General features: G+C 41.4%; 3 protein-coding genes across 4 annotated transcripts; all 3 read right to left on the reverse strand.

The window, feature by feature from the left end:
• Nucleotides 1–858: 858 nt before the first annotated feature.
• Nucleotides 859–8895, reverse strand: btbd9 (BTB (POZ) domain containing 9). Its single transcript, XM_070849215.1, has 11 exons — nt 8792–8895; nt 8224–8432; nt 7295–7658; nt 6712–6979; nt 6357–6576; nt 5912–6031; nt 4890–4999; nt 4521–4710; nt 4132–4239; nt 3129–3207; nt 859–2957 (listed from the first exon to the last, which is right to left on the reverse strand). The coding sequence occupies exons 2-11, from the start codon at nt 8406–8408 to the stop codon at nt 2736–2738; spliced, it is 1866 nt and encodes a 621-aa protein (XP_070705316.1). The 5' UTR covers nt 8409–8432; nt 8792–8895; the 3' UTR covers nt 859–2735.
• Nucleotides 8896–10484: 1589 nt separating this feature from the next.
• LOC139217771 (uncharacterized) lies at nt 10485–17842 on the reverse strand. Of its 2 annotated transcripts, XM_070849216.1 has the most exons (9): nt 17715–17842; nt 17116–17448; nt 16700–16987; nt 16503–16577; nt 11662–11751; nt 11545–11573; nt 11260–11316; nt 10848–10916; nt 10485–10685 (listed from the first exon to the last, which is right to left on the reverse strand). In XM_070849216.1, the coding sequence occupies exons 1-9, from the start codon at nt 17773–17775 to the stop codon at nt 10581–10583; spliced, it is 1107 nt and encodes a 368-aa protein (XP_070705317.1). In that variant the 5' UTR covers nt 17776–17842; the 3' UTR covers nt 10485–10580. The 2 variants fall into 2 exon arrangements, with proteins under 2 accessions (XP_070705317.1, XP_070705318.1); XM_070849217.1 differs by lacking the exons at nt 10485–10685; nt 10848–10916; nt 11260–11316; nt 11545–11573; nt 11662–11751 and adding exons at nt 15049–15460; nt 15830–15858; nt 15954–16046.
• A 945-nt stretch (nt 17843–18787) lies between these two features.
• On the reverse strand, nt 18788–21214 carry LOC139218218 (uncharacterized). Its single transcript, XM_070849779.1, has 7 exons — nt 21137–21214; nt 20538–20870; nt 20125–20409; nt 19928–20002; nt 19379–19471; nt 19254–19282; nt 18788–18884 (listed from the first exon to the last, which is right to left on the reverse strand). Exons 1-7 carry the CDS (start codon nt 21195–21197, stop codon nt 18819–18821), a joined length of 942 nt encoding a protein of 313 aa, XP_070705880.1. The 5' UTR covers nt 21198–21214; the 3' UTR covers nt 18788–18818.
• Nucleotides 21215–21902: the final 688 nt, after the last annotated feature.

The raw sequence follows: 21902 nt of genomic DNA on the forward strand, positions 1-21902 counted from the left end.
GCACCTATTAACATCCCTTCGTTTCCCAGTCTGGGTGCATTGTTGCTAAGTTCTACTTTTAATTAAATCAGCATTGATTGAGTTTTTTTTTTGTTTTTTTTACCACCACAAGCTGCAAACACTGTCTTGGCATATTATCACCTAATAAAGCTGATACGGCCACACATCAAACAAACACTGAGCTAGATTAAAATTCATTTGGAGACATGTTTCAGGCCACCCAATGAATGTAGGTTCAATATTTACTCTTCTTTTAACTCAAATTTGGTCTCCGCCAACTCCTAGAGGATATATCTGGCTGTTTAGCCGCTAAATGCTCCCCACTGTTTACCAGCTGGTCACTAACTTTGTTTGTCTGCTTTTTGCTGCTCGACAGGGAGCATTTAATGGGTTTATTGGAGTTTTTTCTCTGCAAACAGCTCCCTGCTGAAGCTGGAAACTTAAACAATGTGCTGAAAGATGCTGAAAAGCTCAGAAGAGAGGTTTCTCACCGTGAGTGACACCTTTCAGATGACTCATCGTCGTCTGATCCCTTGTGTATGTAAACGCATTAATTAGAGCAGATCTGCTGTGCATACAGACTCATTTAGGAATGCTTGCCACGTGAGCCCAAGATAAAGTGAAATAAAGGCATTAAAACGATCTCATCCCAGGGTCTCTACAGAGTGCCCCTGAGGGACCGGTGTCCAGGGGCAGTTCCAGCATTGCCCTTCAACTTTTGGGTAACAACTCTGCTTACAATCAGTGAACACTCCACAAAAAACACAGAACTTAACAGAAGTGACCATTTAACAGGTCAACTCTGCTATTCATACGTAGCAATAACTTGAGTGACAAAAACAAGACAAAAATGCTATATGACCTTCAAAATGGGATGTTTTTAAATGTTTCATGAAAATAAAACACCTCTGGCAGCATTACACATCAACATTTTCTAAAGAGCTGCCAGGGCGTCGCTGCCTGGACCTTGATGAATACATGTTCAGTGATCAATCACCACCCTTGGTCTGTAACAGAAGCTCTCAAGACTAAAAAGAAGATAGAGATCACTGTATTGCTTGTATCAAAGACCTCCACTGTGTTTAACAGCAGCGATTCAGGCAAGCAGACGGGCGCGACCCCTCACAGCAATGAGCATTAATAAACGTCTGATGTTTAAATGTCAGTTGTTTCCATAATCACATTTTTGACAGGCAATGTATTGAACAAGAGGCAGTGAAATGCAATCACACGTCAATGGTCAAAACCAATATATATATTAAGTAAAACTATACAACAAACATAAAGTTAGATGGGGAATAGGGAGTGTGTTCCTGAACAAAGCCCTATTTCACTTCTCTGGTTAGTTATTAAGGAAGACTTTATCCCACTATTTCAGCTAGGGGTGTTCTAAAATGTAGGAGGGGATGACTAAAGGATGCTTACAGAAAACATCGGTGGGTCACCCAGGGTAGTTAGGTATTTCAGGTTACTTCTAATCAAATAAAAGTATTGAAATAAAGGAGTTTTTCAAGACAAAACAACTCAAAAGTGCAACATCAGGACACAAAGGAAGCAATCAGGAACCACAGCACTGATAGCTTAATTTAAAAACAAACCTCCAAAAACACACAAAAGACAGCTTAAACCTGACAAATCCTGACAGAGCGAGGAAGTGTTTAAATTAATTTAACATACAAAACAGAAAGTTACCAAATCCAGCACTTCAGTACTGTACTTCAGTCAGGAGACCCAAGCTGCAACCTTTATTTCTGTGTACTTGAGTAAAATAAAGTGCCAGTAGCAGCTGCTCATGTATCTGCTGTATATAAACCTTCTTCCCTGCAGCCCTAGTGCATACATAATTTGGTCCGAGCCCCTCAGCCCCAATTTTTACAATCTAATTGATTCCCCAATCATTTGTGCTAAGCTATTCAAGTGCTTAAAATACTAAATTAAGACACTTTATTCAACCTAGGTTTTAATGAGGTTTCTCTTGAGGTATGGATTTTAGCTATCAAAAAGTCTCACCAGATGACCACCACAGGTTTCAGGTGTGACAGCCTGTCAACAAATACTCAACAGCTATTACTTAATATGCAAATGCATAATTTGATTAAGTGCAAATTGCATACAAATGCCACAGAATGCATTAGCTCCACAGCTTTGGCAAACTTTTGAAGAATCTAATTCCAAACTTTTGAAAAATATTGGACTGCTACTCTGTCTGATGGTATGAAAAGTGAGTAGAGTCGCTTTAAGACGGTTTCTTAAAAAAATAGCTTGTTTAAGGATAAAATCCATCTCTTTTGGAAATATGAACTCGTAAAATTCAGATAGCAACCCCCCCCTCCCCTCGCCCTGGTCTTACTGCTCTTTGGTGGTGCAGCATAACCGTTCAGTTCAGTGTGTGCCTCATCTTTAGAGAAGTAAAGATTCCACTTTGATGGTTTTTGAAGGAGAAAACTTGAGTCTTAGTAGCTAAAAAGTACCTTCACAAATTTGTATGAGCCAGTGGATGTAATTCCTAACTTTCTGTTTCATAACTGGGAAGACTGAAGCCCTAAATGCTGCTGCTACAGATATACCAGTCTCTAATGTTGCACTTATGACAGACGGACCATGGGTTACGACAGTGAGACGATCGCCTTTAGCAGCGTTGTAGCAGTGCAGTCTGGATGATGAAGGCTGTGCAAAAATGGCATTCTGAGGTCGTCCTTCCTCGCAACACCTTCAGTAAGGGGGCGCAGGGGCTCTTAATGATGGGACTGTGAGGAAGATGATGATGATGAGGAGGGCTGGGAGGGCTGAGTGGGCTGAGAGGGCTGAGAGGGCAGCAGGCTGTGTGTGCGCGAAGGCCGCTGGGGTCGCGGCTGCTGGGAGGCGGCCCCAGAATCCGAGGAGTCCAGGCCCGGGCTGCCTTCATCGACCTCTGTGTCCAGCTGGGCCGGACACTCAAAGTGAACGCAGTGGAACACCTGATGAAGAGCAAACAGGAGAAATCACCAACACACACACAACACTGGACACAATGCTAACAAACCATCACCATAAATTCAATGAAAAAAGGGGCCACAATCACACATTAACACAGAGTTTCTTACAGAAAGAAAAAGAAGGCTGATGACCATAATGAACTGTGTTTTCACCTCGTTAGCAGTGTTGTGAGTCCCAACTATACGGATGAAGGAGGCAGGCTGCTTATCAAACTTCAATGTCTGCCATGATCTGTAAGAGAGGGCGGTAAAAAACGTTAAGAACAAAATATAAAACACTCTCACTGTGTCTCATGTTTTTGTTTACAACATCTATGACTCTGTATACGCCTTGATTTTTCTGTGTTGTCTGCAGTACCTTCCTACCTAAAGGGACAACAGCTACATGAGTGCACGTCTGACAAAACTGAGGACTTTGGAGGTTTACACGTTTCCAGGTACACTTGGCCCCGAAGTCTAGTCCGTTTGACTAGTGTGAACACTGCATTGCACCCATGCATGGATGAATGACATGCACATGGATCTATTTGAAAACCAGATCTCCAGGTCTTATCAATCCTGCTACTTCGACAAAGTGATTTTCAAACAAGCCTGCTTCTGACTTAGTGAGGAACATGTGGCTCAAGGTTCCTTTATGATTACACAGGCTGTCAGAAGAGAAGTTCCTCTGTGTTTTTTAAGGTTCAAGGCTTAGTGGGATAATTCAACAATAAAATGTTTAAAACTTTGTACACAGGACAAAATATACTTTTTTTTAAAACAGGTTACCACAATGATGATGATGAAGAGTTACAAGTCGCTCTTGCACAACGTTATTAAACCGATATCACCGAAGCTCGCATGAAGTTGTGACTCCTTCTTGGAAAACTCTCATGCTGGTGTTGATCTGTTTTCTGACACACGATCGGTCAGAGTTGACCACTGACACTGAGTTGACCAATATACCGCTCCACTCCAGATAACATGCGCTTCTGTAATGTTATCAAATTATGGTTGCCTTCTTTATCAGTGCAAGTTGCTGTTTCGCATGTCGAAGAGGACAATGGAAATGACAACGCACAAACAGAGCGAGGGGAGCGGCAGGCTTTCATCCACAGCCTACGTCCTGTCAGTCAGACTCTAAAGGAAGTGACAGAAGAGGAAATGGGAGCCTCACCGACATGCCACCCTGGTGCGGTCGACCACTTTCGTCCACTGCTGCTGGTTGGAGGAGACTTCAATATAATAACTGTAGGAGCGTTCGTCACAGTCCCACAGCAGCAGCCTGAACACAGAGAGTGAAGGAAGTGAAGACAACACTGTTTGCCTTTTGAGCTTAACTGTAAAAATGTAATTTTATCTTTCAGTGCTACTTCAGACTGCAGGCTGAACGACCCTTAGAAAGTGTTTAGATGCCTAATTTTACTCTTACAAACTGTAATATCAGCTGAGTGAATGTCTGACTAATAAGCACAGACTAGATAATTACTTCACCACAAGTGGAGATTTCTGGTTTTTAACGCTCAGTTTTTGTACCGTACTCAGAGTTAATGACGCTGGATGTACCTCAGGGACCTAATGGAGTAGGGCTGCGCCAGCTGGATGACGATTGCTCCCGAGCCCAGCTGATGGCAGGTGTAGCCAGAGTCCCAGTCGTAGTTGCGCGTGTCACCGTTGAGCAGGGCGTTCCTGCTACGGCTCACGCCCTCGATGACACTGGCACAGGCTGCAATGGTTGCCACATTCTCGCTGGGCACTGCAGACGTTAGACGCAGGGTTAAACACTTGTTTAGCTGTGATCTTTAGTTTGAACAAGTTAAACAGAACAGGCAGGTATCCTGAATGTTTGAAACCTATTACCACAAGGGTGAAATGAACTACACATTTCATATGTACTCTAGGAGTAGAAGTTAGGAGTCCATTCGTGCAGCTTACCCAAAAGTCCGTTCTCCAGGGTAAACGAGCGGCTGGTGAACATGCACTCAAAAGCCACGAGGTGGAAGACCTTGTTGACTGTGTTGTGTGTTCCCACAATGCGAACATACCTGAGACACAAAGAGTGGCATTACATCGCTGAGAGTGAGCAGGTAAACCAAACAACTGTTATCCAATCTTTAACAACCAAAAGAAAACTGGTATGAAGGGACAACCCTTCATCTACTCTGTAATGGTAGAAACAGCTGTCAGTATAACACAATAAAATTCAATAGCACCACAAACTACAGCCTCCAAAATGATCATACAGTTGAATCAACATCTCTCTACAACAGCTGAATATAATCTACGCATGATAGCCTTCATAAAGATTGGATTTATTGTAGGACTGATGTATTAGTTTTAGCTAGATGTACCTAATAAACAGGTAACTGAGTGTGTGTATATTAATTTAGGGATTTTCCACTGAGCACAGTTCTTCAGAAGTACAACACTGGTTTGTTGTTGCCGCACCATTATTGCAGTCCTTAAGGCGAGCTTGAGTCATCCCTCTGGATGTTTACACATGGTTATCTCGAATCAGGCATGCCCACAACACATCATTCCAATTCTGTTGTGAGTGTTTGTAGCCTCTCCAAGTCATGAGGAACCAAAATACTGTATTGAAAAGCTTGAAAATGTGCTTCTCTGTCCTCTGCCAAACAAACATCAGTGTGGTGTGTAAACACTGAGAATATAATCCATATCAATTACAGAGAACAACTTCAAAACACACTGTAATTGGTATGTATTGCAGGTTATGGCAGAGACCACAGACAAGCCCTCATGCTGGCAAAATGAGAGAGATAAAAGAGTTTGTTTTGACTCATGCCATCTCCACTCTGGCAAGATGACAGAGGAAGACCAAAAAATGCTGAAGTACTTGGAAGTACAGGTGTTTCTTATTAAGGAGCCCTGGTTTTCTTGTAAATCGGCAGGAAGAACAAGTATAAAATGCTGCAAACTGGTTTAGCTTCATTTACCTGCAAACCCGCGGTGTGAAGTACAGATTCTGCCAAGAGCGGCAGAGATACTTTGAATGGTCCACAACACGCACCCAGTCCAGCTCATCCATAGACACCTCGATGTAGTAGGAGTAGGACCTTAAATAGTCAAGAATGGCATTTAAATTCAGTTGGAAAACTCAGACTCACTTTGTCATATAAAGTCAGAATAATGAGGCAAATAACTTTACACATATTTCTTAAGAAATATGCCTAGAAACTGAATAATGACAGGTCTAAAAAAAACATAGTAGATAATGAACTTTGCCCATAATGGGTTCTGTCAGCCAATCATTTTGTGAGAAGAGTGTTTATTTTTTCCACTGGTGGACTACGCCTTGTCTCAGCTGTCTGACATGCTTCAAGAAAACACTACTTGCAGCTGCATGTTCAATAAATGCACTGTAAATCATTACTGTCTCACCGACTGTCTCTGTCCCATAGCAGCAGGCGGATGTGGTTGATGATGAACGACTGGCCCAGTTTGACCTGGATCCCTGCACGGCCGTCCTCCTCGATGGGATGTCTGGAGAAGCCGTGGTCCAGGTCGTAGTTCTGCGTGTCTCCGTCCAGCAGCGCTGACTTCAGCTCCCCTTTCACCACCTGAGCTCCGTACTTCATGGTGGCTATGTTCTCTTCTGGGACTGAAACCCAAGAAGTGTTTGTGTAAATAAATACATGAAAAAATAAACACATGATATATGAAAAACTACATTTTTGATTAGATGTAAGATGTTATTCATAGCAGTAATGATAACAGTAAGGGTAAGAGCACTGACTGAGCATGCCACGGTAGTTAAGGTCCATGTTGCGGCTCTCAGAGCGCGTCTTGATGGCATCCAGCAGGTCGTCTGGACTCAGTAGGCCCGACGGTCGCACCACATTCAGCATCTCTGTCAGAGTCATGAGCGGCAGCCGCACTGCTGCCATCACCTCTTGGGTGTCGCTGCCATCCACGTGCTGCCGGCACCACCGAGACAAGGCCTGGAAGATCTCCTTCTCACTGGCAGCAAACGAGTCCCGTCTGACCACAGTCAGCAGGGCAGTCTGGAAACACAGGTATTAATCAAACAATTGTTTCACTCAGAAATGTAAAACACGCAGTGGTTAAAGCTCCTTAACTATGAGTACTTGCTTGTTTTCCTGCATTTTAAACCACTATGAGTCAAATACTGTTTTGACTGTTGGCAAGACAAAAAAACAAAAATAATGAAACTAGTGACAAACATTACTTTAGGCTCTGGAAGTGTTGGTTAAGAAGCTGTCATTACCTTTTTCAAGCATCATATAGCTTGATAAGATTGTCAGCGAACGATGTATGAAGAAATAAAGCCAAAAGGCTTTAATCCTGTGAACTCTTACCTTGGAGAGCATGAGGAAGCCGTCAGAATTTAACACTTCAGGTGCGTGTCTGTCCATATAGGAACAGCAGGCTGCACTGAGCGCGCTCAGAGAGTACAGACTGGCCACATCAAAAACCAGGCAGACGTTGTTGGTGTGCAGGATGGTGCGGAGGAACTCGGACGTCGAGTCCTCCAGTGGCTGGAGGCCGTAGCGGTGAGCCAAGCCCAGGAAGTCCAGCAGCACCTCTTCCCGCGCGGAGCTCAGGCTGGCCCGGCCCGTGTAAAGGTAGTGTAGCAGCATCGAGAAGGCTTCGGCACGCGTCTCCTCTAGACACACCTCCGCCTGAGGCTGGGACTCTTTCATCCCACCATACAGCAGGGCCCTAAAGGAGCCAAAAGAAGCAACTAGCGTTTATATTTTTTACTTTGCAGTGGCCACAAGTTTTCTAATTAACTTTGTCCACAGAAGTTTCAGAAAAACCTGGACAGACAAGCTTACAACTGTCTCAACCAGCTCACAAACATTCTGACAAGCACACTGAATAATAAAAACTGGCAGGGCATCAAGATTGTGTAGATAAAATGCTTAAGTGGGCTACTGGTAAATGCCCCTCATATACAAAACAACACAAACATTGTGTGCTTCTGGATACAACATTAAAACCAAATGTGAATAAATTCTGCAGTGTGAGCTTGTGTGTCACTTTGAAAGGAGCCGGTTGTGGAAAAAAATATAGAAATAAGCAGCCCACATGCACAAAACACAAAAAAAACACCTTATTTTGTGCCATTTACTGTGTTTTCAACCCAAAGACAAAACATATCTACTCTATTGTTGCATAAGATTGAGGAAATCGCCAAATCCCCATAGTTGCTCAAACGAGGAAATGTGTGCATTTGTTTGTGCTCTAGTCTGAATAAGGTTTACACCTTTACAGCTAATGTTACCTGAAGTAGTGACAGCGAGCAGCCAGGATGACCCGGTGCGCCGGGAAGCGCTTCCCCTCCACGATGAAGGTGACATCGCTGTACTCCTCACCCAGCACCAGAGCTCCCAGCTGCTCCGACAGCAGGTGGATGTGGTCGATCTCCGACACGGAGGCCAGTGGACGCAGAGGGTGGCTGTTACTCATGGTGGTCGGCTGCCAGAGTCACATCTGACACAGGAGGACACATGTGAAGCAGATATGCTCACAACACACACACAGCTAGCATGATGCTAACGCTAAATGCTAACTAGAATGCCATGAAACATACAGGCAGGCGTAAACTAAAGCAGTGAGCTAACGTTAAGATACAAAATCCACTGCTTCTCGGTGACTGTTGTTCATGTTTCAGCAAAACAACCCAATTAGCGGGTTAAAAATACCCTGACAGCGACAACTAGCTAAGATGTTTTCTTGTTTACAGCCGCTGCTGTCGCGGACATTTGACACCTGAACAACCGTTAGCTAACAGCTAGCTAACAGCTAGCTAACGGTTCCTTTGCTCCGCTCACTCTGCGCTTTAAACTTACCGAGCAGCTCTTATTCACTCCTGCGTTTAAATAAAGATGGGTTTAAAAAATACAGTCGGGAGTATTTCCAGAAAAATGTAGCACCAAACACACAATCCCACCGACATCACACCGACGGAAACCAATTCTGGGTCAAGGGGCAGGCACTTCCGGTTCGAGAAGCAGCTTTTCAAAATAAAGGCCACCCACTTTTCATCAAGCGTTTATTTATCTCTTCAGCGTAAACCACCCTGCGTCTTAAAAGGTTTGTGCAATTTCAGATAAAACACAACTCAAGGACTCAAGTAATGCACTGAAAGTATCAGTTTATTCACGTTTTTTGTTTTCACATCCAAGGAATTTGCTTTGGTATTTTGGTGCACAGCAATATGAGAAAATAAGAAAGTGAAAAGAAAGTAAAATAAGATTAATCCCACGGCAGGGAAATAAACATAGATATAAAATAGAAACATTTACAATAAAATATATGAAATATATGAATAATGTGTTCAATAATTACGTTCGTTTAAAAAAAAAAAGCTGTACAGTTTGTGTAGAAATGTGTAAAACATGAACCAAATGTTTGACAGTATGAAGTATAGAAATATGGGCAAAGATAATAGTCCAAGTACTATTCTGAAGCACTTGTTTTATACTTGCTATGGTTTCAAGCTGATCTTCAGATTAAGTTTTTAAAGACCTATAATGAGTATACAGATGCAATGCATTGTTATAAAATAGATTAAAACACCCACATAACATTATGTACAATAGATAGATCTAGCTCCACCACAACCTACATAAGTATGCTGCTTCATTACATGTTAATGCATCAGTAAAATACAGACTTTTAATTGTAAGCAAAACTTTTACTTGTAATGGAATACTTTTACCTTCATTAATCTAAATAAAGGATGTGAGTGCTTCCTCCACCACCAAATCTGTCTGACTGATACACTCATCGACCCTGAGATCGTTCTTTTGATTCTCACCAGTACACTTTCACAGCATTGCCCCAGTAGGTGGCGCTGCAGTGACATAACAGAGTGACATGAACAGAGCCATAAAGACATTTTAATCCACGTGTCCCTTCTCCTGCTCTTCTCAAACTTTTCAGAGTCTCTAAACTTGATGCCTCTTAAAGGCAAAGATCACCCACATCCTGTGGTCAGCAATGTGCCTCTTCTCTCATCCTTTTTTTGTTTTCTCATGTACTCTCATCTGCATAACTTCCTTCCCACTAACTCGGTGACAGCTGCACTTCGTCACCTGCAGTCTCTTCCCACTTCAGTGAGCTAGTTCTTGATTTCTAAATAAGATTATAATGCAGAAGACACGGTGGCGGGGCAGCTACTCTGTGATGTCTTCCACAGTTTAACATCACCTCATCAGTGTTGGTATGTGTCACTGGTGATGAAGATGTTAGGAGAGAGAGTTATTTATGGTCGTATGATTCAGAGTTACATCTGAATTTGCACAGTTCCACGTCTCACCTCCTTTGACTTTGACATCAGGATATTCAAACCTAATTAAGACAAACTATTGCATATTAAAACACGAGCAGGTAAAACTTCACAAAAGTGAATAGAAACAAAGAATAAAAACATTAAGAAACCAGTAAAAGATCAGGACATTAGCATGTACATCACTGAGCACAGTAAAGTGCAGAACAGCAAGTTCATCAAGCAAAATGTCTCCTATATTTAACTCATGTACATTTTAAACAGTCACCCATATAAACGTTGAGTTGCTACCTCTCCTTTTCCCCTTGTGTCTCCTGAAATTGATCTTAAGAAACACCAACAGAGATTCACTTGTTGACGGTTGCGTAGAGGCTGCAGGGATCAGTGGAGGGAGCTTTCACAGTGGTGTAGGTGACTGCATCACCTTCATCATCACCATGTTTCCTCTGAACCTGGGAGGACACAACACAATATAAATTACACAACAGGAAATGACAGCAGCAACTACACCCAGCAGTAAAACGCAGCACAACACAACAAAACAACACAAAGCACAAAGTGTTTTTCTGTTTTCATTCACTGCCATCACCACTATAACCAAACAGACAGCGCACCTGACTGTTACCGCTGGTCGTCTTGGTGTAGCTGACGGTGGCGTAGGAAACACCGTCTTCAGGATCAGCCTAACAGAGAAGACAACATCATGGCTGCTCAGTAACGTGTGCGTTCAAACTGACTCGTGCTTCTGATTCTATTCTTTTTTTCTCACAGTGAACATTATAAAGTCTGTCATGTCTTGTTACGTCTCTTTTAAATGATGCCTCAAGTTGAAAAGTAGTTTTTTTTTGGTGGTTTTTTGGTGTTTCCCTTCTGGTCTTGTTGCATCATCTAACTTCCCTTTTTATATTTCTTACACATTCTCACACTCTCAAGGCCGCACAGACTGTAAAACACAGTTATATTTCATAGAGCAAATGCAGCCAGCTGTGAGTGCGGCACTGCACCGGGTGTGGTGTATGATCTCACCATATCCGGACTGGTTTCTAGACCGGACTGAGTCCCTGCAGGGTTTGAGGTCAGCCTCTGGACAAACACAGTCTAGTTACATTTGTTACAGTTCAGTGAATGCAGATAATGTCTGGACACAATGCAAACAGCACCTGTGCAACACATGCAGTATATCTGTGCAGGTTTTAAGCTTATAGTGTGCAGCTCCTCGAGCTTTGCTGCTGCAACCGTCAACACTGTTTATCTCCTCACTTCTCAGCTTTAGAGTAAACTTTATAGTCAAGACCCGTTTTTTAAACTCACAACATTGTCATTCATCCGCGTTTTGTTCCCTGAAAAGACAGAAAAGGGGGTCGACAGTAAAAACAAAATCCAATTTTATCTTTATCGTGGGAAAGTTTGATCTGTGGTTTCTCTCACCTCTAGCTTTCTTCCATCTGGTGACTGCGACAACAGTTATTAAAAGAGCTACTAAAACCACAGCCACAAAGATGTACAACCAGGACCAATCTGGAGAGATGATGAAAACATTTAAAGTATTTTGGCGGCAGCTTTCTGTTCTGTTCTGTAAAAGTGATTTAGCTAAAAACAGAAGAGAATTACATGTGATTTTCAGAAGGGTTTAAACATTCATTTGACAGGTTCCTCACCAGATAGTAGAAACAGGTCAAAACACTGAGTCACTACCTTGTGGTTCTTTGGAAACCTCATTGGTTGTAGACGTCGTTGTGATGTTTCCTGTTTCTGTGCTGCTCTTCTGACCTGAACACATGAACACAACTTAAAGAATTATGTTGAGCTTTAAGATGAAAACTTCAAATCCGTAAAATAACCAAATGTTTCAGGTCATTGCAGCGACTTTAAACAGCTCATCATGATCTCACCTGGTTTCTCTCCTGCAGACTGAGGTCTGAGCAGAAACAGATGCTTTCTTCTAGTGTTACCATCAGTCACTTCACATTTAAAGGTGTTTTTATACCTTAATGAGTAACTGAAATGATCAGTCTGAAAGGTCACAGAGGCAGAGCAGGAAGACTGTGCTGTCTTCAGATGTGGGTGATTTGGATCCACATGGGTACCATGATACAGCCACTCTACCGAGTGTGTGCATCGTCCATATGTCGTTACAGAGCAGTTTAACGTCACCACATCAGCGTTCTCATGTTCTGTCACTGGTGCACAGGGAGATATTATGAGAGAGACAAAGGAGTAAAATTAACTTCATCCCTGTGATCATAATTATTGTAAAGGTTCAGTAAATTGTTCTGACAGTTTGAGCTGAAAACATGTTAATACTCACCGTTAATCAGAGACAGATAAACACGAGAGTCTGAACCTTGTTTATTTCCTGCTTTGTATTGTCGACAGGAGTAAATACCAACATCCTCGACTGTGACCTTCTTTATAACCAGAGAACAGTTCGCTGTCACACTCAGTCTGGCTGCTTTATTTTTTGCATGTCCACCAATCTGCCCAAGTGTAATCAGCTCGACTGTTGTGCCTCTTGAATGACTGTAGAGCCACGTGGTACCGTTACAGTTATCCTCATCACGCAGCACATTTTCACAAGACAAAGTGACTTCATCTCCAACTCTGACATACAAGGAGAGGTCTCCGGCTGCTACTTCAGCTGCTGAGAAGACGAGAGACAAAAACATAAAGAATAATAAAGAGAAATAAAAATGTTTTAGATTCAACAAAAGAAATGTTCATGATGTGAATCATTCTTCATCTCCAAGACTTCACTCAACTCATCATCTCCAAACAAACACAATACTTGGCTGTCTTTCTTAAATGAGCCCAGGTTAGGTAACAGACTAACATTACTGATGTCAATAGATGAGCTTGTCTAATGTCTCTGTCATGTATCCGTTATATATATGTTCTGTGTATCTTTACCTGGAAGCTGAAGCACCAGCATCAGAAACAAAGACATTTGAATCCGTCTGAATCCAACCATCACACCTCTGTCTCTCTTCTCTCTCTGTTTCTTGTGCTTGTGAGTCTCTAAAGCTGCTGCTTCTTAAGGACAAATGTTGTGTCTACTTCCTCTAATCAGTAAAGCATCACTTCCTCTTCATGACTGGCACCTCCTTTTTCTCTCACGCTGTCATGTATGGCCCACATGAGCTGGTGTTGTCGTGGAACCTGATGTTCACGGTTGTGTCGACACCAAATGATGAAGAGGCGGAGACGCAGTCTTTTCGTGCAGGTGAGGAGACATTTATCTGAACACAATCTGTCACAGCCACCGTTAATATTAGAAGCACTTGCCTCCAATCAGATGATGTTCAAACCACAAGTGATGCAGGAAGCTCCTCTTGTCTCTTGAGAACCACTGTGGTGAAAAACAAGAGCTGATATAACAGTCAGGCCTCTTTGTGTCTCCTGAGTTTAGACTCAGTGAGACTCAAGCAATGTTTCTCCCATGTTATTAGATGGAAACATAGAAAGAACCACTGCAGTGTGAGGGCCACACTGACTGAGATACTCAAGTTCAAATGACTGCATGTCCACTACGTTTGTCTGACGGCTTTAGTTACTAATCAGATTACATTCTTTCTTTTTGAATGTTTCTGATAAAGTGACGGATGAAATGTTTCTCGACTGTACTTTTTAAGCACGTGTAGTTGCGGTCTGGAGTATTTCCACAGTGCAGTATTAGGACTTAAACTATGTGAACACGTCTCCCATCACTGCTGATCACTTCTCCTCCTCACATTGTGCTGCAGGTTAACCTACGACTCCCCCTTCTGGACAAAAAGGCTTTTTGCAGCCACACGTCCTAATGATGACCACAAAATAATGATAATACTACTACTACTACTACTACTAATAATAATAATAATAACAATACTACTACTACTACTACTACTACTAATAATACTACTACTACTACTACTACTACTACTAATAATAATAACAATACTACTACTACTACTACTACTAATAATAATAATGATAATAACAATACTACTACTACTACTAATAATACTACTACTACTACTACTACTAATAATAATAATAATAATAATAGCAATACTACTACTACTACTACTACTAATAATAATAATAATAATGATAATAACAATACTACTACTACTAAAACTACTAATACTAATACTAATACTATTACTACTACTACTAATAATAATAATAATAAAAAGCACAGTCAAATGCGATCAGTGTCAGTTATCAATATAAAAACTGTAAGTTTAAGTGTACAACAATTATATTACAGCAGTCATTGGTGATGAAAATCTTAAATCTCAGGCTCCCTCCAACAACACTCAGACAATATACTGCATATAAAAAAGAGAAATTTGCAATTAAAAGTCAGAATACAAATCTGAGGCATAGTGTAGAAGTCAAAAAGGAGAAATAAGATGTGATGTAGATACAATAAAACAGTGAACTCCTGTGTTATAATGATAAAATGGGTCTCAGGATAGAAGGTGTCGTACTCTCACAGACTGTGAAGCTCCTGAAGTAAAGTTTGTGGTTTGTGATGCTGGGCTGTGTAAAACTGACTTGACTTGAGGAGGGTTTTTCTAAAAATACAGCAGCCGAAGGAAAAGTTGTGGTTCAGTTTGGAGTTAAAGGAGCCTGATGTGTTTTCAGAGGAGCACTGGGCCTGTTCAGAGACCAGCAGCATCCACCGGAAACCATCACACGCTGAGTGCACGAGGACGTCACAGAACTCAGAGGAGGATTGTTAAACACTTTTTTTATTCGCAGATTATATAACTGTCCCATAATGAAGACAGCGCTGTTAATGACGTCATTAAGACTCACCACGCACAGAAATATGCCAACAAAAATGCTAAATGTAGGTTAATTGAAACGAGTTCTTCCTTAAGCAGAGACATGAAACTAACGTCAAGCTGCTGCAGCTTTGATATTCATCACTTAATCTCAATATCAGGACAAAATGCTTTAATTATGTGAAGCCAGCTTAATGAAGTTAGAGAAGAATGAAAGGATCTTTCTGGTTGACTTCCATTAAAACTCAGCTGCTGTGTGTCTGAATTGACTGCACATGAGAAAAGTCTTTGTAACGGATGCAGGAGAAACACGTTGCACTGAAATAAGATCAGATGATCTCAAGAGTCATCTGTTTTTTGTTCTTTCTGATAGAAGCAGAAGGGTTTGGTCACACTCCATTTGAAGATGTGACGTTTTCATAGTTCACTGTATCATCATCTTCATCATTGGGCTCCTGTGAAAAACAGCAGTTGAAAGAGCAAAGTGAGAAAATGCTGTGTGATGTGATGTGAATTAGCTTCAGATCTACGGTCTCTGTGGAGGCTGATATCATCTGATATTTGCTTCATTAATGTGTTTTTATGTGGCTTTTCCCTGCAATGAATCCTTTACAGTACAGCACAGTGAGCCCTGTGTGTCTTTGTCTTCTTCTATGGTGGCAGGTCAATAGTCTGAACTGGTCTAACACCTTTCTAGTCGTTTCAGCCGCTCACCGTGCTTCTTCTGTCTGGTTTCTAATGAATAACAGACATCACTGACAGTGGTTTGCTGTGAAGAGTCTGGATTGTAAAAAGTATTTTATTTCTTTGTTGTAAAAACTCACCTTGTTTTCATCCATCTGAGTTTTCCTCCCTGAAATAATTCAGAAAAAAAAGCGGCGCCTTTAGTTTCCACAGTGAAATTCCAGATTAGTCAAAACTTTTCTTTTCGTCTGTGAGTGTTGTCACCTGTCGCTCTTGTCCATATGTTGACTCCCACGACAGTTATCATGAGCGCTGCTAGACCCACGGACACGATGATGAGCCTCCACACGCCTGCAGCTGAAGGAAAAACATGAGGAACATCTCAGCAGCAGCTTTGTGTTCAGTTTAAAACAGGTGACCGAAAGAGAGGAGAGATACACGTCGTTCATTTGTTATTGGAAGCACAAATGAGTAAAAAGCTGCTGAACACTGACTTTACCCATTTTAAATGACTGTTATTTCAGAGTAAGCTTATTAAATGTCATCTTTTATTATTTACTGCTTTTTTTTTGTTGCTCTTATCTTTATTTTTAGGGCTCTTATTGTAAAGTTGTCTGAATCTGACACTGTTCATCTGATGTGAGCACATCGTGCTCCTCGTAGGTGCTTTTGTCCAACTATTTGCTCTGATGTCACTGTAAGATCTCTAATCTTATCACACACACTTTTGCCTGCACGTCTTTACTAATTTAAAATATCTCCAACCACAACCAAGTGTCAGAGGGACAGACAGAAGAAACACTGAGTCACTACCTTGTGGTTCTGCTGAAGCCTCATTGGTTGTAGACGTCGTTGTGATGTTTCCTGTTTCTGTGCTGCTCTTCTCACCTGAACACATGAACACAACTTAAAGAATTATGTTGAGCTTTAAGATGAAAACTTCAAATCCATAAAATAACCAAATGTTTCAGGTCATTGCAGCGACTTTAAACAGCTCATCATGATCTCACCTGGTTTCTCTCCTGCAGACTGAGGTCTGAGCAGAAACAGATGCTTTCTTCTAGTGTTACCATCAGTCACTTCACATTTAAAGGTGTTTTTATACCTTAATGAGTAACTGAAATGATCAGTCTGAAAGGTCACAGAGGCAGAGCAGGAAGACTGTGCTGTCTTCAGATCTGGGTTATTTGGATCCACATGGGTACCCTGAAACAGCCACTCTACCGAGTGTGTGCATCGTCCATATGTGGTCACAGAGCAGCTTAACGTCACCACATCAGCGTTCTCATGTTCTGCCACTGGTGCACAGGGAGATATTATGAGAGAGACAAAGGAGTAAAATTAACTTCATCCCTGTGATCATAATGATTGTAAAGGTTCAGTAAATTGTTCTGACAGTTTGAGCTGAAAACATGTTAATACTCACCGTTAATCAGAGACAGATCAACACGAGAGTCTGAACCTTGATGTTTTCCTGCTTTGTATTGTTGACAGGAGTAAAGACCAACATCCTCGACTGTGACCTTCTTTATAACCACAGAACAGTTCGCTGTCACACTCAGTCTGGCTGCTTTATTTTTTGCATGTTCACCAATCTGCCCAAGTCTAATCAGCTCGACTGTTGTGCCTCTTGAATGACTGTAGAGCCACGTGGTACCGTCACAGTTATCCTCATCACGCAGCACATTTTCACAAGACAAAGTGACTTCATCTCCAACTCTGACATACGAGGAGAGGACTCCGGCTGCTACTTCAGCTGCTGAGAAGACGAGAGACAAAAACATAAAGAATAATAAAGAGAAATAAAAATGTTTTAGATTCAACAAAAGAAATGTTCATGATGTGAATCATTCTTCATCTCCAAGACTTCACTCAACTCATCATCTCCAAACAAACACAATACTTGGCTGTCTTTCTTAAATGAGCCCAGGTTAGGTAACAGACTAACATTACTGATGTCAATAGATGAGCTTGTCTAATGTCTCTGTCATGTATCCGTTATATATATGTTCTGTGTATCTTTACCTGGAAGCTGAAGCACCAGCATCAGAAACAAAGACATTTGAATCCGTCTGAATCCAACCATCACACCTCTGTCTCTCTTCTCTCTCTGTTTCTTGTGCTTGTGAGTCTCTAAAGCTGCTGCTTCTTAAGGACAAATGTTGTGTCTACTTCCTCTAATCAGTAAAGCATCACCTCCTCTTCATGACTGGCACCAGGATGTGACTCCTGACATCCACGGTGTGATGTGGTGGTGATGCTGCAGCTCAGAGAGATCACAGATAAGATCATGTCTTACTGGTCTGAGACCTGTTGGTTCATCGTTGTGTCTTTGCACTCGTTTTTCTCAGAAACCTGAAGGGGAAGTAGTTTGGTGAGAATTTAGTGAACAACAGCAGCAGAGTCCACACTTTATTAGGACATAAGACAAAGAGGTAAAATGAAATGTATTTACATTCATATTAGGTCAGAGGAAGTGGTCATGTGCATCCGAACCGTCTGTTCTCACAACTATTTGTGACAATTACACCATTTAGTGGTCTGTCTGTAGCCTGTAGTCTCTTTGTGGTCATTTTGTGTGTATTTGTGCTTGTCATTGTCCTGCTAGGCCTGTTCAGAGACCAGCAGCATCCACCTGAAACCATCACACGGTGAGTGCACGAGGAAGTCACAGAACTCAGAGGAGGATTGTTAAACACTTTTTTTATTCGCAGATTATATAACTGTCCCATAATGAAGACAGCGCTGTTAATGACGTCATTAAGACTCACCACGCACAGAAATATGCCAACAAAAATGCTAAATGTAGGTTAATTGAAACGAGTTCTTCCTTAAGCAGAGACATGAAACTAACGTCAAGCTGCTGCAGCTTTGATATTCATCACTTAATCTCAATATCAGGACAAAATGCTTTAATTATGTGAAGCCAGCTTAATGAAGTTAGAGAAGAATGAAAGGATCTTTCTGGTTGACTTCCATTAAAACTCAGCTGCTGTGTGTCTGAATTGACTGCACATGAGAAAAGTCTTTGTAACGGATGCAGGAGAAACACGTTGCACTGAAATAAGATCAGATGATCTCAAGAGTCATTTGTTTTTTGTTCTTTCTGATAGAAGCAGAAGGGTTTGGTCACACTCCATTTGAAGATGTGATGTTTTCATAGTTCACTGTATCATCATCTTCATCATTGGGCTCCTGTGAAAAACAGCAGTTGAAAGAGCAAAGTGAGAAAATGCTGTGTGATGTGATGTGAATTAGCTTCAGATCTACGGTCTCTGTGGAGGCTGATATCATCTGATATTTGCTTCATTAATGTGTTTTTATGTGGCTTTTCCCTGCAATGAATCCTTTACAGTACAGCACAGTGAGCCCTGTGTGTCTTTGTCTTCTTCTATGGTGGCAGGTCAATAGTCTGAACTGGTCTAACACCTTTCTAGTCGTTTCAGCCGCTCACCGTGCTTCTTCTGTCTGGTTTCTAATGAATAACAGACATCACTGACAGTGGTTTGCTGTGAAGAGTCTGGATTGTAAAAAGTATTTTATTTCTTTGTTGTAAAAACTCACCTTATTTTCATCCATCTGAGTTTTCCTCCCTGAAATAATTCAGAAAAAAAAGGCGGCGCCTTTAGTTTCCACAGTGAAATTCCAGATTAGTCAAAACTTTTCTTTTCGTCTGTGAGTGTTGTCACCTGTCGCTCTTGTCCATATGTTGACTCCCACGACAGTTATCATGAGCGCTGCTAGACCCACGGACACGATGATGAGCCTCCACACGCCTGCAGCTGAAGGAAAAACATGAGGAACATCTCAGCAGCAGCTTTGTGTTCAGTTTAAAACAGGTGACCGAAAGAGAGGAGAGATACACGTCGTTCATTTGTTATTGGAAGCACAAATGAGTAAAAAGCTGCTGAACACTGACTTTACCCATTTTAAATGACTGTTATTTCAGAGTAAGCTTATTAAATGTCATCTTTTATTATTTACTGCTTTTTTTTTGTTGCTCTTATCTTTATTTTTAGGGCTCTTATTGTAAAGTCGTCTGAATCTGACACTGTTCATCTGATGTGAGCACATCGTGCTCCTCGTAGGTGCTTTTGACCAACTATTTGCTCTGATGTCACTGTAAGATCTCTAATCTTATCACACACACTTTTGCCTGCACGTCTTTGCTAATTTAAAATATCTCCAACCACAACCAAGTGTCAGAGGGACAGACAGAAGAAACACTGAGTCACTACCTTGTGGTTCTGCTGAAGCCTCATTGGTTGTAGACGTCGTTGTGATGTTTCCTGTTTCTGTGCTGCTCTTCTCACCTGAACACATGAACACAACTTAAAGAATTATGTTGAGCTTTAAGATGAAAACTTCAAATCCGTAAAATAACCAAATGTTTCAGGTCATTGCAGCGACTTTAAACAGCTCATCATGATCTCACCTGGTTTCTCTCCTGCAGACTGAGGTCTGAGGGGAAACAGATGCTTTCTTCTAGTGTTACCATCAGTCACTTCACATTTAAAGGTGTTTTTATACCTTAATGAGTAACTGAAATGATCAGTCTGAAAGGTCACAGAGGCAGAGCAGGAAGACTGTGCTGTCTTCAGATCTGGGTGATTTGGATCCACATAGGTACCCTGAAACAGCCACTTTATCTCTTTACATCGTCCATCTGTCGTCACAGAGCAGCTTAACGTCACCACATCAGCGTTCTCATGTTCTGTCACTGGTGCACAGGGAGATATTATGAGAGAGACAAAGGAGTAAAATTAACTTCATCCCTGTGATCATAATTATTGTAAAGGTTCAGTAAATTGTTCTGACAGTTTGAGCTGAAAACATGTTAATACTCACAGTTAATCAGAGACAGATAAACATGAGAGTCTGAACCTTGTTTATTTCCTGCTTTGTACAGTCGACAGTAGTAAAGACCAACATCCTCGACTGTGACCTTCTTTATAACCAGAGAACAGTTCGCTGTCACACTCAGTCTGGCTGCTTTATTTTTGGCGTCTTCACCAATCTGCCCAAATCTAATCAGCTCGCCTGCTGTGCCTCTTGAACCAATGAAGGCCCACGTGGTACCGTCACAGTTATCCTCATCATGCGGCAAATTTTCACAAGACAAAGTGACTTCATCTCCAACTCTGACATACGAGGAGAGGTCTCCGGCTGCTACTTCAGCTGCTGAGAAGACGAGAGACAAAAACATAAAGAATAATAAAGAGAAATAAAAATGTTTTAGATTCAACAAAAGAAATGTTCATGATGTGAATCATTCTTCATCTCCAAGACTTCACTCAACTCATCATCTCCAAACAAACACAATACTTGGCTGTCTTTCTTAAATGAGCCCAGGTTAGGTAACAGACTAACATTACTGATGTCAATAGATGAGCTTGTCTAATGTCTCTGTCATGTATCCGTTATATATATGTTCTGTGTATCTTTACCTGGAAGCTGAAGCACCAGCATCAGAAACAAAGACATTTGAATCCGTCTGAATCCAACCATCACACCTCTGTCTCTCTTCTCTCTCTGTTTCTTGTGCTTGTGAGTCTCTAAAGCTGCTGCTTCTTAAGACAAATGTTGTGTCTACTTCCTCTAATCAATAAAGCATCACTTCCTCTTCACGAATGCTGTCATGTATGGCCGGCATGAGCTGGTGTTGTCGTGCAGGTGAGGAGACATTTATCTGAACACAATCTGTCACAGCCACCGTTAATATCAGAAGCACTTGCCTCCAATCAGATGATGTTCAAACCACAAGTGATGCAGGAAGCTCCTTTTGTCTCTTGAGAACCACTGTGGTGAAAAACAGGAGCTGATATAACAGTCAGGCCTCTTTGTGTCTCCTGAGTTTAGACTCAGTGAGACTCAAGCAATGTTTCTCCCACGTTATTAGATGGAAACATACACTATATGGAATATCGAAATGAATGCAAATATAACAAAAAATGTTGTGTCTACTTCATCTAATTAGTAAAACACCACGAACTGGTGCAAACTTCACACTGGCCTGAAGTAAGTAGAACTGAACATTTAATATGAACTTGTTAATATTAAAATTACAGAACAGGTGGTATGAAAATAAAAACAAGTTTAAAAAAAGGATACATATGCAACAACAACCCACCATTAAAGTGTCTGACCGCAACTTCATCCTGTAAAATATATCTTAATGTACACTGTTGCCCATAAAGTTGGAATAATTGTTCA

This window comes from Pempheris klunzingeri, chromosome 18 (genome assembly GCF_042242105.1).
Source record: "Pempheris klunzingeri isolate RE-2024b chromosome 18, fPemKlu1.hap1, whole genome shotgun sequence".
NCBI classification, from domain to species: domain Eukaryota; kingdom Metazoa; phylum Chordata; class Actinopteri; order Acropomatiformes; family Pempheridae; genus Pempheris; species Pempheris klunzingeri.

Excerpts from the sequence above, each read along its gene's own strand:
- LOC139217771 (XM_070849216.1), bottom strand. The coding sequence starts at position 17,775 with ATGGTTGGATTCAGACGGATTCAAATGTCTTTGTTTCTGATGCTGGTG. Across the intron at positions 17,449-17,714 it reads GCTGGTGCTTCAGCTTCCAG|CAGCTGAAGTAGCAGCCGGA; the intron begins GTAAAGATACAC and ends TCGTCTTCTCAG. Across the intron at positions 11,317-11,544 it reads CGCGGATGAATGACAATGTT|AGGCTGACCTCAAACCCTGC; the intron begins GTGAGTTTAAAA and ends GTGTTTGTCCAG.
- btbd9 (XM_070849215.1), bottom strand. The coding sequence starts at position 8,408 with ATGAGTAACAGCCACCCTCTGCGTCCACTGGCCTCCGTGTCGGAGATC. Across the intron at positions 5,000-5,911 it reads TTCACACCGCGGGTTTGCAG|GTATGTTCGCATTGTGGGAA; the intron begins GTAAATGAAGCT and ends TTTGTGTCTCAG. Across the intron at positions 4,711-4,889 it reads CCTGGAGAACGGACTTTTGG|TGCCCAGCGAGAATGTGGCA; the intron begins GTAAGCTGCACG and ends TAACGTCTGCAG.
- LOC139218218 (XM_070849779.1), bottom strand. The coding sequence starts at position 21,197 with ATGGTTGGATTCAGACGGATTCAAATGTCTTTGTTTCTGATGCTGGTG. Across the intron at positions 20,003-20,124 it reads GTCTGCAGGAGAGAAACCAG|GTGAGAAGAGCAGCACAGAA; the intron begins GTGAGATCATGA and ends TCATGTGTTCAG. Across the intron at positions 19,472-19,927 it reads GGCTTCAGCAGAACCACAAG|CTGCAGGCGTGTGGAGGCTC; the intron begins GTAGTGACTCAG and ends TTTTTCCTTCAG.